General features: G+C 36.6%; 1 protein-coding gene across 1 annotated transcript in view; it reads right to left on the bottom strand.

Moving 5' to 3' along the window:
* camsap1a (calmodulin regulated spectrin-associated protein 1a) overlaps positions 1 to 15,803 on the bottom strand; it is a 54,193-nt gene that overhangs the window by 19,045 nt on the left and 19,345 nt on the right. The window contains 8 exon segments of the mRNA XM_056446558.1: positions 1,057 to 1,222; positions 1,371 to 1,467; positions 3,582 to 3,631; positions 3,634 to 3,720; positions 3,880 to 4,021; positions 7,818 to 7,850; positions 9,797 to 9,877; positions 10,554 to 10,715. Of these exon segments, the coding sequence (XP_056302533.1) occupies positions 1,057 to 1,222; positions 1,371 to 1,467; positions 3,582 to 3,631; positions 3,634 to 3,720; positions 3,880 to 4,021; positions 7,818 to 7,850; positions 9,797 to 9,877; positions 10,554 to 10,715 (818 nt within the window).

Here is a 15,803-nt window from a genome sequence, read left to right as displayed (position 1 = left end):
TTGTGCTGCATTTCTACCAGTGTTGTTAGCATTATTGTCTGAATTGATGAAATTGTGAATGTTGAAAAGTACAGAGAGATTTTAATCAATTATGCAATTTCTTCTGTGAAGGACTTTATATGGTAATAGTTTTCATTTTCATGACAATGATCTGCTAATTGCAGTGAAATCCTATTTGTAGAAAGAAAACAGCTGATGAAGCACGGACATTCATGAAATGGCCTCCACAATGTCCAGACCTGAATATTATGAGATCTGTATGAGATCACCTGAAGAGATAAAGAAAGAGATGACTCTAAACCTAAAGAAGAACTCTGGAAAGAGCTACAAGAAGCCTGATATCACACAGCACATTACTTCAAACAATGATCTTTCAGCTGATGTATGGTTTGTTAGGACAGAAGTAAGGTTATGTTAGGTTAGAGTTTGAATTATTTTGGTTTAATTGTTTAAGACATGTACAAGACAATGTTGGTGAGAGGCTGTTTGTCCTGGTTTGAGCTGCATTTCTACCAGTGTTGTTAGCATTATTGTCTGAATTGATGGAATTGTGAATGTTGAAAAGTACAGACAGGTTTTAATCAATTATGCCATTGCTTCTGAAAAGGACTTCAATGGCAATTGTTTTCATAATGATAATTGCTTGATAATGATCTGCTAAATGCAATAAAACCTATTTGGAGAAAGAGCTAATGAAACAGAGCCATTCATGAAATGGCCTCCACAGTGTCCACACCTGAATATTAAGAGATCTGTATAAGATTACCTGAAAAGGTGACACTCTAAACCTAAACAAGAACTTGTTTACCCAGCACATTATTTCAGAAAATGTTTAGAACAAAACAGTTTAAGCTGTGCTTGGTACCAAGGAAAGCCACATTAAACATAGACTTATGCTTGATGAGGAAATGTTGTGCAGCTGTTGTTTTTTTCTACATATTTCCTATATTTTCTGCTTGTTTTTAATAAAGAGACTGATTGATTATATATTGTGCATGACTCTTAGGACCACAAAGCTGGCATAGTGGTTAAGACTTCTAATTAAAACAGACTTACACAGACAAGGACTCCTCTGGGTGCAAGTAATACCGCATACAGCCATCAGGAGTGGCAGCTGTCGCCAGGGAGTCGGCTGAAGGGGACTGGGTTAAGAAGCTACGCTTGGTGGCATTGGATATGGGCAAAAGGGGACGGGAACTCTTTGGCTGAAGAGACGCTCTCACTGTCAGATTGGACAGGAATGAGTTGTCAATAACAGCATACATAAAAATAAATCATGAAAAATATCAAAAAATAATTGTGCATCTGAAAGTATTGAGGTAAATATAAAAATAAGTGTGAATCTGAAAGTATTAAGACTCATTTCTCACCATCTTTGACCTCTTGAAGATCTCTTGGCTTTACAAAGTCTGGCTTCACTACTTCAAACCACCAAAAGAGCTCCGCAATAAAAACCATTACATTATTCTGGATGAACAAAAACAGGTTACAGAGGAAATTGGTTAGTTAGCGAACATAAGGTCCATTTCATAACTTAGAGAACTTCTTTGTTGTGTACGTCTGCCCAATTTGACTGACCATGATGTGATGTGATGTGATATTGTATGATTTGTAATTTATTTTCATGAATTTTGTAACAACATCCTGCTCAGGGACTGCAGATGTACATTAGCTCTATAGTTAACTCTGGCCCAACATGTTATGCATAAATAAATTAAATTAACAAAAAAACTAGACCTTCTAAACCAGTTCAACGGCCTATCGCACATTTCTAAAACCAACAGGCCACTTACTGTTTCTGAACTTTATGTACATTATAATGTAGATTTGTATTTAAATCTGAACACAAGTTTTGAGGTTAGATTTATGTGCGAATAGGAATTTAAAGTGTTTAATCTGGATATCGATTTAAATGTGAATTTGAATCTGATTCTGAAAATAGTTTTGATTATAGATCTGGATCTAAATAAAAATGTGGATTTGAATCTGAAAATAGTTATTGACCTGGACTTTAATCTAGGTGTAGCCTCATATAGGAAGCATAATTTGAATCTGGGTCAAAATGTGAACTTAACTCTCAATTTGGATCTGGATCTATTTTTATAAAGATTTATATCTATATATTTTAATTTACAGAAAGCTTTTTTTATCTGGATTTCAAACTGGGTGATTCAAATGTAGATATAAATCCAAATTTTATTTGGAACGTTTTAAATCTGACCTAGATTTTGCTTTGTGGTTAAATCTGAATTTAGATCTGAAACGAAGCATAGTTTTGAATTTTGATCTGGTTCTAGACTTAAATGTGGATTTGAATCGGAGTCTGATTGAATCCGATCTAAAACAAAACACAGTTTTGAATCTGGACCCGAATCTCGATTTAAACGTGGATTTGAATCTGAATCTAGATCTGAAAGTGAACAGTTTTGAATCTGGACCCAGATCTAGATTTAAATATGGATTTGAATCAGAGTCTGGATCTGAAACTGAACTGTTTTGAATCTGGACTCGGATCTAGATTTAAATGTGGATTTGAATCTGAATCTGAACAGTTTTGAATCAGTACACGGATCTAGATTTAAATATGGATTTGAATCTGAGTCTGGATCTGAAAGTGAACAGTTTTGAATCTGGACCCGGATCTAGCTTTAAACTATGGATTTGAATCCGAGTCTGGATCTGAAACTGAACTGTTTTGAATCTGGACCCGGATCTAGATTTAAATGTGGATTTGAATCTAAATCTGAAACTGAACAGTTTTGAATCAGGACATGGATCTAGATTTAAAAATGGATTTGAATCAGAGTCTGGATCTGAAACTGAACTGTTTTGAATCTGGACCCGGATCTAGATTTAAATGTGGATTTGAATCTAAATCTGAAACTGAACAGTTTTGAATCTGGACCCGGATCTAGATTTAAAAGTGGATTTAAATCTGAATCTGAACAGTTTTGAATGTGGACTCTGATCTAGATTTAAATGTGGATTTGAATCTGAACAGTTTTGAATGTGGACTCGGATCTAGATTTAAATGTGGATTTGAATCGGAGTCTGGATCTGAAACTGAACATAAAATTGAATCTGGACCTGGAACTAAATTTAATATGAGTTTGAATCCTAGTCTGGATCTGAATAGTTTTCAATGTGGACCTGGATCTAGATTTAAATATGAATTTGAATAGGAGTCTAGATCTGAAATGGAATACAGTTTTGAATCTGGACCCGGATCTAGATTTAAATGCAATTTTTTTTCTTTGGATTTTAATCCGGAATCTCGAAGACATTAACTCCATTTACCCTCCACTTATCCTGACTTTTGCAGCTTTGCAGACCTTTGCCATTAACAAACGGCTACTTTACATTACAATCTGCATGAATGATACTTAAAAAAAAATACATAAACAAGAGCACTTAAAACAAGTTAGTTAATAGTACAAGAAATTGGTTTCACAATGAATTCTGGGACTTCTGGGAATGATTCTTACTCTTCATTGAAATAGATGCATGATTTGCTTCCGTCATTAATTAATTAATTTATCTATACTGCTATAGCAATGAATAAAATATATTTGTGTAGAAACCTTTAGCACCGGCGGGCCGTAGAGCAGGTCTTCAGTGTGCAGGTAAAACACTTGTTCAGGTATTCATTAGAAAACTCCCGCAGCAGGTGGATGTTATACACACTGTCCGATAGAGACGGCACCTCCTTCAGACATATGTCTAAGAAGAGAAGATCCAAGTAAAAAACTCAAATTTTATATCATTCTTACATAAATTGTATATTTTAATTAAATGGCTATAGATGGAAAAATCAACATAATATTGAATTTTTTATATTATTCTAAGTATTTGAAGCCCAGTATATGTGTGCATATGTACCATCAAGCCTCATGTATTCAGGGCAGTAGAAGTGAATGACCGCTAGCAGAGCCGCTCCATCACAAATATCCTTCATCAGATCCTCCATCACAGCCAGGTGTGGGACAGGATGGCCTGACATGTGTTCTCTGCGGTAACGTACCTAAAAGAAAGAGATCAGGCAGGAGTTTATAAGCAAACACAGATCAAACACTAGCATACAGTTTCTCACATGCTAAATGATTTGCTCAGATGATCATTCACTCAAAAATAAAAATCCTGTCATCATTCGATCAGCCTCGCGTTAGTCCAAAACACATTTTTCTTCTTACTTAGAAATAACATTAATATTTTCTACAAAATAGATGTAATTATGACTAATGATAATAATAAGCAACTTACAAGTAGTCTGTACAATGTAAAAACAAATGTATACAAGTTAAAATAACTACCACATTCCATAAGCAAATAGAAATGTTGAGATTTTTAAGAGATTTATTTTATTTATGTGTGAGAAAAGCTTAATTTTGCTCTATAGTCAAATTTCGATGCATGTTTAAGATGCACACAAGACAGAATTTTCATTTTGAAGGGAACAAGATATATAAATAATATTTTCATGCATTTTGCATTCACATGTGCTGTGTGGTCAAATGGCTTCTTATGTGACGAGATGTTTTTTCCCAAAATGTACTTAATACTTGGTATACAGTGGGTGACACTTCAAAATGACCATTACCACAGGACTAAGAGATTAAGAACAGGTTTTTAGGTGTAACAGCAGTTTGCGACTATGCCAGGGGGCACAAAGAGGCGGAATGCGAACGAACAGAAATATTCAGTAGCTGTAAATACTCTGCTACTTGTAAATGAAGATGAAATAACGAAACAAAGCATTATAATTCCATTAATCATTAAAAACTTGTTAACCAACTTTATCATCAAAACTTAAGTGCAATGAGGATTCAATTTGAAAATTAAAACTAAAGACAAGTAAAATGAAAGTACAAGCATACATACACAAATAAATAAAGCAGTGTTTTATCCTAAATACAGAGAGATGTAATGTTTGTTATTTTAAAGCGATAGGACTAAGACTAAGACTAAGCGTTTTCATTTACAGTTTTCTTTTACATTTTCTTTGTTGATTATATTTTATTTTCTTATTTTATGTCTTAATTATTGTACATAAATAATAAAATGAATAATTAAATAGGGCTAAATAGTTATTTATTTAAAGACATTACCAGAAAAAAACAGTCTGAAACTGTTCGACGAATGGTCTAAAGGGCTCTTAAGTTGAATGCTACTTAATCAAAAGCATAAAAATAAATTGACATACCTCAGTCAGATCACTAAAATTATAATAAAAATAAGTTTGCCGCAGGACGCCTGGAGAAATAATCAACATTAGAATTTTTCAAGTTTAACTGTATTTAATAATTTTTTTTAGATAAACAATTACTTAAAAAAATTAACCAAGCATGACTTAAATATCAGTGTAGCAGTATAGCAACACATGTTGTCATGCATATTTACAACAACAATAATTTGATGACAAATTAAAAGACTCTTTTTCATAATAATAGTGCAGCCCCACTGCACTTTTTATTATATATATATATATATATATATATATATATATATATATATAAATATATATATAAGAAGTTTTAAGTTTTACGTATTTGTAAGCAAGACGTTTTTAAATCACTTAAAACATAAAACAATCCTGTATGATCACATATTCACTTACATATATTTGAATGAGTGCAGGTTAGAATAAGAGTTTGTTTAAATGAGCAGGTATTTTTCTCTCATATTTTGCAGTAATTGAATTTAACTGTAATACGAATTTCTTATTAATGTATATCATTACAGAGTTTAATAACAGAATTCAGATTAAAGATCCAAATGATCATTCAAGCGAGAGAAAGAAAACCTTCTGGCAAACACAAAATAAATCTCTTAATGACATTTTGAATGACTGGACTTGTGGATGCATGAAAAGACAGATGGATGCATGGAAGCGTGAACTACTGAGTGCGTGTCAGACGTCTGCCATTCAATCGGAGGCCAACAGGACCCCATAAACACAAAACATTATTGTAAGCAAGAGTTTTTACAATGCTTTTGAAAGAAATCTCACCAAAGCTACATTTATTTGAACAAAAAAACTAAATACAGAAATTTAAATGTTGTGAAATATTGCTATCAATTAAAAATACTGATTTTAAATTTGAATATATTTAACAACTAGTTTTTTCCTGTGATTTAAAGCTGAATTTTCTGCATTATTTCAATCACATTTCTTACTATTATCTTTCTAAAACATCACTTTTTTTATATTTTTAATAGCTATTTCAAAAGAACACCATTTATTATATATATAAATAAAAAACATAAACATCTTTACTGTCACTTTTGATCAATAGAAATTATTCTCGATTAATAATAAATAGTATTAGTTTCTCAGATTTTTCAAGGTCAAAATTCAATTAAGTTCTTTAAAATTAGCATTTTCTTATTCAATGTTTGATGGAATCGCAAGTGAAAAATGAAGAGAGGGCAGGGCTTAAAGTAGCTTCTCCCGTTTTAAAAAAACAGCCCACAGGATTTAATTCTTATTGCGTTTTTATAGCATAGTGCTGAGGTTTCCAAACCCATCAGCCCTCGACTGCCAAAATAACAATGACAGTGACTTGCAACCCCCCCAATATCCTCTGAGGTGGATATAAAAATACAAACCTTACACAGAAATGTGCACACACACCAATAGACTATTCCAAGTCTATTCTTCATTTTTGGAGAACATCACTCTGAGACCTTCCTCCATATTCAGTCATGGCCTTTATTTTTAATGTATGCGAGTGTTGTGAAGGTGTCAGAAAGTTTCACCTGGTGCCGTAAAATCAATTTGCTGATTCTGACGCTATTGCTGTGTCTTCAATATAACATAATGACCCCAGGGGTCGCAGTATAATGAAAAACAAAAAAATTAAAGGCTGATGGCGTTTTATTGGCATGTTGTTTTTTTAAATGTTACTATTAAATGTTATATTCTCTAGGTCAGGGGTCACCAAACTTGTTCCTGGAGGGCCAGTGTCCTGCAGATTTTAGCTCCAACCTTAATCAAACACACCTGAACAAGCTAATCAAGGTCTTACTAAGTATACTTGAAACACCCAGGCAGTTGTCTTGAGGCAAGTTGGAGCTAAATCCTGCAGGGACACCGGCCCTCTAGGACCGAGATTGGTGACCCCTGCTCTAGGTTATGGATAAAATATGGTCATTCAAATTTTATTTTTCACCAAGCGACCTCCCATATTTGACCCGCGACCCCCACTTTGGGAAACCACTGACGTAGCGGTTGAGATCAAGAGCATCAAATGAAGAGCCAATGAGAAGTGTCTTGAAAGGGGGCGGGACAAGTTAGATACCAGAGAGCATGCGATTGGTCAAGATTTGATGAGAAAATGAAGTATGATGTTACATGAAAAAATGGAATTGTGTCACTATTTTAACGCACACTAGCTAATATATATCATTAAAACTAACAGACTGAAACTAACATCTACATTTTTTAATTTTAATTTCACGGCACCTTTAAAAAAATCGTATTGACCTCCAAATGTGATTTGCAAAAAAACATTAATTAAACTTCGAGTTTGGGTTTGTGCAGGCGTCTTGTATGTGTGTGCGTGTGTGTGTGTGAGCAAGACAGAAAATGAGAGTTTGCATGAATACTGTACCACACGTGAAAACTCCACAGGCTCCAGCATGCAATGGGCCAAAGCGTTCATGAGATCGGGCTGAGACGGGCAGACAAACAAACACAAAACAGAGAGATGGAACGAGGGATGAACGCGTGAGATGCAAAATAACACACTCGTCCTCCATCCAAACACACACATCCAGGCGTTTCCCTGGGACAAACACAGGGGCGCAGAGGCACTTACAGGCACCAGCTTCCAGTACCATTTTGAGGGAGACTATCCGACAGGAATGGGCGGGACAAGAGAGACAAACAGGAAGAGCATAAAGGTTAAACTTCGAGCAGAGACAGAGGAGGAGGGAGAACAGAAAGATCAGATCTAGAATCAGTCCAATCTGATCAGAGAACAGGCTTAAAGGGACGGTGCAGCCAAAAATGAACATTTGCTGTTATTTACACCAAGATGCAGGGCTAGGGTAGAGCTTTACATAGGAGACTTTTCTTTCTTCAGTAGGACATTAAAGAAGCTGAAACTAGCTATATTTCCATCCAAAACTGGAATATTGCATAAAAGATTTGCAAATTAAGCTGAGTTTGTTGCGATGTATTACAATGATTACAATGTATGTAATCAACCTCAATCCGTTACACTTCTAGTTTACTGTAAATTCAACAGCTCCAGGCACGAGAACAAAATTGCCAATCTCATTGGTTGTGACGTGGTGCATCAAATCAAAAAACAAGCAGAAAAAAGTATCCTGTGTAACTCTAAAGACCATTTAACCATAGTGAGTAACCTATAAACATGAAAAAACTAAAAATTCTAACATGTTTGGTGCAAAGCTTTTTTTTTTATTATGCTTTTGCGCCTGGTGTTTTGTATGTTGATGTGCACATTAGTGATCACATTAGTGTAATCTTTGCTTAGTCACGTTAAACGTTGACAAAAACCATCCCGCTGTGAATGGGTCTTTTGGGCTCAGTGTTTTTTTTTTCATGTTTTTTTTTAAGAAAATTATTCTGTTCATCAATTTTATTAAATGTAAATTTAAAAAAATATATATTTCTTAAATTTTTAAATAACTGCTTTCTTATTGTGTGCAGTTATAAATAAAATTATTATTCCAGTCATTATTGCTTTTATTACTATTACCATTAATAATAATATTAATAATAATAATAAAAATAATAAATATTTGAGTGATTTCTGATGGATCATGTGACTCTGAAAAGTAATGAAGCTAAAAATTCAACTTTAAAATCACTTGAATAAATGATTAAATTAAATAATAAACTCCTTTTGAAGAGTTATTTTATAGTGCAATATCATGTCACAATTTTAACATTTGTCCTGTGTTTTTGAATAAATAAATGCAGACTTGGTGAGCAGGATAAGCTTATTTTAAAAATCCTACTAACGCCAAACTTTTGACCAGTAGTGTATGTATATGACAATGCTGATATGTTTGGTTTTGGCGGTATAGATCTGCTACCCTGCTGCTGCTTTGATCATTATGGCAGAGCAAGTACCGAGACTTGCTACTGCCAGTATATTTAGATATTCAGTCTGAAAATATAACACAGTGCTGCAAAAGTATAAAACATATAACCCCAGTAGCAAATCTAAGCACAGGTGGAGCTGGGGTGGAAGAGAGTCTCCAAAATCACGCTGCATGTTGTTAGCGAAAAACAACACTGAGGCATTTAAAATGTTCACAACAGAACTGTGTATTTTTTTTATTGGATAAAAATGTTACCCTAGTCAGTTGTGCGCATACATTTTTATGCATATCTTTTACATTTATTGCGCATCTAGACCTTTCCATTAAGCATTTTTTTATTCGATATTCCAAAACGCACATAAACATGGGTGGATAGAAACACTAGATCACTTCATAAGGCCTCAGTGTCTTACCATAAGTATTATTTTTGGAATTTTTTGCCTCTCAAATGCTGGTAGCTGGACAAACATCATAGTTTCTGCTAAAAAAACATCTTTAATGTTCTACTGAAGATAAAAATTCAGCTACATCTTGGATGGGCTAATGATGAGTGAAGTAACTGCAAATATTCATTTTTGAAGTGAGCCGTGCCTTTAAATTAAGTAGTAATAAGCAGAGCGAGTGGTTCAGCCAATCAGTGAGGAGAACACAGGCCTGCATGCTAAACACTTTGAGTGCTGCTCTGCTATTGGTTGATTTTGAGGCTTGTGATTGGTCAGACCTTCTGATGGCACGGTGAATCCATCAATGGCTGTTTCATCTTGAGCTCCTTCTCAGAGAGATCTCTCGTCTTCAGAATCACCTGCAACGCATACACACACACAGACACAGACACACATAGGCACACACACACTTCAGCATACCTAAAATACTTTGTCACAGGTTGATATGCAATCTAAACTTAATCTTGATGATTGTTTTGAAACAGGGCTATAAAAATAACTTGCCGTGTGAATCTATATTAAAATATGTAGTAGTGACAATGAAATTAATAAATTTTTCTCTAAAATTATTCACATTTTTTTGGTGTAATTATTCATTTCTTGCACTATATTATGTGGGTGAAACGGTGGCTCAGTGGTTAGCACTGTCACCTCACAGCAAGAAGGTCGCTGGTTTGAGCCTTGGCTGAGTCAGTTGGCATTTCTGTGTGGAGTTTGCATGGTCTCCCCGTGTTGGCGTGGGTTTTCTCCGGGTGCTCCGGTTTCCCCCACAGTCCAAACACATGCGCTATAATTAAAAGAATAAACTAAATCGGCCGTAGTTTATGAGTGTGTCTGTGTAAATGAGTGTTTCCCAGTACTGGGTTGCAGCTGGAAGGGCATTCACTGTGTAAAACATATGCTGGATAAGTTGGCGGATTATTCCGCTGTGGCGATCCCTGATAAATAAGGGACTGAGCCGACAGAAAATGAATGAATGAATGAATTTAAAGTTAATTGTTTCCCACTATAAACTAAATGCAAGTGAGCACAGACCTTGTTGATCCAGAAGAGCGCTGCATCCTCCATGTCGAAGGGAAGCTCTTTAGAGGCGCAGAAGGTGGAGAAACGCTTGACACTCGCCACCACTCTCTCAATGGGCATCATCTCCACCGTATAGGCCATCATCAGAGCATCGATCAGCGGGATATGAGCACTCTATACACACACACACACACACACACACACACACACGAGACTCTGGATTAATTTACATTATCATCATACTACTACGCACCACATTCTGGACACGGCCTACTATTACTATACTGCCTGTGAATTTTCAGGCAGGTCAGACATTGTTTGGCTGAGTTATAAGTACTTCCTCCTCCATGGCAAAGCACTGCACTTTGTCAATGCGTCATGGACACCTCCTTCAGCGAAAACTCTGGATCTTCACAATTTATCATCACAACGGCCTTTGAACTAAACTAATGGAACATGGATTCGATGCGATAAAATTTGTAGGAGGAGTTTGTTACACTGTAAAACATAAAATTTCCTGTTGCCAGCAGGTGGCGCTATAACTGTAACTGGATATTGGCATGTAAACGTGTTCAGGTCAGGACTTATATTAAACATGTTAATTTTGAGGCAGATCAGACAAGGCATGCCTGTTTTGTGGCAAATCGTCAAAATTTGAGAGGCCGCCATGGACACGTCCTTCGACGAAAACTCTAGATCTTCTCAATTTAATATCACCAAGGCCTTTAGAAGACAATACCCAATTTTGGTATGCGTGAAACGTAGCTCAGAGGCCAGTCCATCAAATGTGCATAGGAGGGGCTGTAGAGTCATTTTGCCACGCCCACTTCCTAAACCTATAACAAACTTAAGTTTTTGCCACTTCTGTGGCGTGTGCAAAGTTTTGTGAGTTTTCGGGCATGTTTAAACCCTAAAAAAGGCAACTCATTCGAAGAAGAAGAAGATGTATAATAATGAAACTAAAAATATTAAAATGTGGCAAATAAATAACACTTAAAAAATACTGCTAGGAAGTCGGGTGTTGTTATATATATTTTAATATATAGACATTTTTTTCAAAACACAATTTTAATTATACCAAATATTTAATTACACCAAATTATTATTATACCAAAAAATTGGTATATATTTTTTTTATTATATCAAATTTGGTATATTAATTATACCAAACTATTTAATTTTATCCAAAAGTTGTGTCTGGTTCTTAAATCTATTTTAAAATATTTATAATTTCTGAGAGACACCACATTGCCGGCTATTAGCCTGTCAGAGCAGACCAAAGACAGCTGACATTTTCCATCCACAAGAGGGCGACAGAGACAGCATGATAAGCCCTTACAGAAGAGGAAAAACCCAAAGCAATTTTAAACCACAGCTGATCAAATCATTATAAAACTGGTAAGTAGCTTTTTCAGTTGATCTGTCTCTTTTGTATGTTGTAGTGTGATGGGACTCATCTTAAAGTCTCAACACCAGAGATGCCCATCTGTTTGTAATAAGTCTCCTGTTTTCGCTATTGCAGACTAGTTCAGTAAACAGAAAGAAGAAGAAATGCCCGCATGTGTTTAGCGTTTTTCCTTATAGCAAACACAACAGTAATCTAGTAGTGATTGCACTGCTTTGGCTTGTTCGGGGTTAATTATTGTGATTGCAACATAGAAATACTCATGCTATTCAGCTTTATAATCTTTTTAATGTGAGCAAAATCCCCCATTTTGTCATCACTTTTCACATTACCGCTAGAGAATCATTTAAACACTAGCTCTAAAATGTTGTTGGTGAGTTGGTAACGGCTTCTGCTGTTCTGACATCAGCTGCAGATGTGAATTGAATGGCGGAAGAAAGTAGTTCCTCTTACTAAAGGGTTTTGAGACTCTCCGTGTTTGATTTTCTTTTTGATTCACACGATTATGTCATCGAACTGTTGTATAAACGCAATATCACACTCGTAGCAGTGCAATGTGGCTGTATATCGTCACTAGTGGGAGACTAAGGAGCACCTCCCAACGCAAGCCTCTCACAAGTGCCGATATACAGCCATATCGCACTGCTACTTGTGTGATATTGCTCATATTTCAAATATTTCAATATACAGGGGCGACACAGTGGCTCAGTGGGTAGCACTGTCACCTTACAGCAAGAAGGTCGCTGGTTCAAGTACTGACTGGGTCACTTGGCATTTCTGTGTGGAGTTTGCATGTTCTCCCCGTGTTGGTATGGGTTTCCTCTGGGTACTCCGGTCCAAACACATGCGACTGTATGTGTAGTGTATGTGTGTGAATAAGTGTGTATGAATGTTTCTCAAAACTGGGTTGCAGCTGAAATGGCATCCGCTGTGTAAAACATTTGCTGGATAAGTTGTCGGTTCATTCCGATGTGGCGACCCCTGATGAATAAAGGGACTAAGCTGATGGTAAATGAATGAATGCATTTACATAAATATATAAATGAATAATACATACTGTGGCCATAGCATACAAGCAGTATAAAAATAATGGGTGGTTTAAAAAAAAAGCTATGGGTAGTTTGAAAAGTACGAGTAGTAATCATTCCTAACAAATATACCCTGAGAGAGATATGAACTCTCATTAAGACTCAACATTAAGACTCAACAGACTGAGCCATATTAGGAGAACAGTACTGCAAGTCCTTTCTCTACCACACACACACAAACAGAACAAACTCACTCAAGATTAGAGAGAGAGAAAGATTTTGTGTGTGTGTGTCTCAGAGATCTGCTAGAAAGTTGAACAGTAAGTGCGGTGGCTCAGTTTAATGTAGAGCAGGAGTCTAAGAGTCTGAAAGTCTGCATACACACAGACGCCACAGACTCACCTCATGCTCACGCGAGTCATTTGATTCCTTCAGATGCCATTAAAACTGATGCGTTATGAAGATAAGAGCTGCTACAAACATGCAGAAGTACCCAGCAGAAAGCTCTAGAAGCTGACTATATAGAAGTAAATCAGCACTAATGTTCACTACAGCGCCCCATGTGGGGAAAACGAACACTACTACAACACTGCTAGAAAGTGTTTGAAATTCATGTGATGCTTAGTGTGCTTCACTATAGAAAGTAATGAATGGAAAGTAAATGAAAGTGTGTTTGTGTGTTTGTGTGTGTGTGTGTGTGTGTGTGTGTGTGTGTGTGTCGATTATAGAAAAACTATGGATGTTTCCACTGACCTACAGTACAAACACACACACACACACACACACACACACACACACACACACACACACACACACACACACACACACACACACACACACACACACACACACACACACACACACACACACACACACTCACATACTCACATACTCTCTCACAAACACCCACACATGCACACAAACAGACATTACAAACACACACTGAGACACACACACACATCCTCTCACAAACATGCACAAAAGTACATGCTCATGCACACACACTGCTCTCTATCAGTCCAGCAGGTTGTGGACAGATGGTCACACTGTGCCTCAGTTCTGTCCTCAGATCCTCCTCTCCAAAATTACACACACACAGATCGTCAATAGACCTTAACACTGACCACTCACTTCTACAGCCTTGCTTTTTTGGCCTTTATTTTCTCTGAATATTTTCTATTTACAAAAAATACTAAGAGATGAAGCTGAGAATTAACTAATCAACTCTTTCTATAATAAAATCACATGTACAGTTGAAGTAAGAATTATGAGCCCTCCTGCCCTAATTTCTGTTTAACGGAGAGAAGAGATTTTTTCCATCACATTTCTAAACATAATAGTTTTAATAACTCATTTCTAATAACTGATTTATTTTATCTTTGCCATGATGACAGTACAGAATATTTGACTAGATATTTCTTCAGTGTTGGGTTGCGGCTAGAAGTGCACTGAGGCAGTGAGGCAGTTCATTCTGTTGTGGCGAACTCTGATTAATAAAGGGACTAAGCTGAAAAGAAAATGAATAAATGACTGAATGAATAATTTTTCAAGATGCTAGTATTCAGCTTAAAGTGATATTTAGGGTTAGTTAGGGTAATAAGCAAGTCATTGTATAACAGTGGTTTGTTCTGTAGACTTTCGAAACAAATATTGCTTAAGGGGGCTAATAATATTAACCTTAAATTTGCTTTAAAAAAAAACTTATACAAGGCAGGATGAATCCATGCTTTCAAAGTGTTGATGCCAAAATCTGACCCTACCATCCAAATGTTGCAGCAGAAATGGAAACTCATCAGAGCAGGCAACATTTCTCCAATCTTCTATTGTCCAGTTTTGGTGAGCCTGTGTGAATTGTAGCCTCAGTTTCCTGTTCTTATTTGACAGGAGTGGCACCCGGTGTGGTCTTTGGCTGCTGTAGCCCATCTGCCTCAAGGTTGGACGTGTTGTGCGTTCAGAGATGCTCTTCTGCAATCTTTAGTTGTAGCAAGTGGTTATTTGAGTTACTGTTGCCTTTCTATCAGCTGGAACCAGTCTGGCCATTCTCCTCTGACCTCTGGCATCAACAAGGCATTTGTCCCCACAGAACTGCCGCTCACTGGATATTTTCTCTTTTTCAGACCATTCTCTGTAAACTCTAGAGATGGTTGTGTGTGAAAATCCCAGTAGATCAGCAGTTTCTGAAATACTCAGGCCAGCCCATCTGGCAACAACAACCATGCCACGTTCAAAGTCACTTAAATCACCTTTCTTCACTATTCTGATGCTCGATTTGAACTGCAGCCTATCATCTTGACCATGTCTACATGCCTAATGCTGTGTTCACACCAGACTCAGAACATTCACGCGTTCACGCGTGAAAACCCGCTTCATTTGCGTATCAAAATCCGCTTTATTTACGCGTGAAAATCCGCTTCATTCGTGTGTCAAAATCACTTCAGACCAGATGCGGATTTTCAACATGGGCAGGGCTTCTGTCTGCCCGGAGACTGTAGCGTCGTTGCTAAATGGCTAACATGGATTTTATTGAGAAAATAACTGTGTTTATGTGCTTTATGAAGGCTGAAAAACAGCGTTGAGTCGTTTGGAGCCGTGTCTGAGTCCACTAGATCTTTTCAGAGGTGCAGCCAGCTCTGTGAGCTCAAAAACTTCTCCAGAAACTTAACCTGGATGATGGAAGCTTTCAGCGGTGCTTCTGACTGAGCAAAGCCCAGTTTGATGAACTGTTGTTGGTGTAGGAAGGAGGATTTTCCCCCAGGACACCAACAACAGGCCTTACGTCATAATCATGCCCCCACAAGAGCAAGCTCCTGACTGGTTAACGCGGCTCGA

This window comes from Danio aesculapii, chromosome 21 (genome assembly GCF_903798145.1).
Source record: "Danio aesculapii chromosome 21, fDanAes4.1, whole genome shotgun sequence".
NCBI lineage: Eukaryota > Metazoa > Chordata > Actinopteri > Cypriniformes > Danionidae > Danio > Danio aesculapii.
Note: the sequence above shows the minus strand (reverse complement) of the source record. Positions and strands in the feature narration are given on the sequence as shown.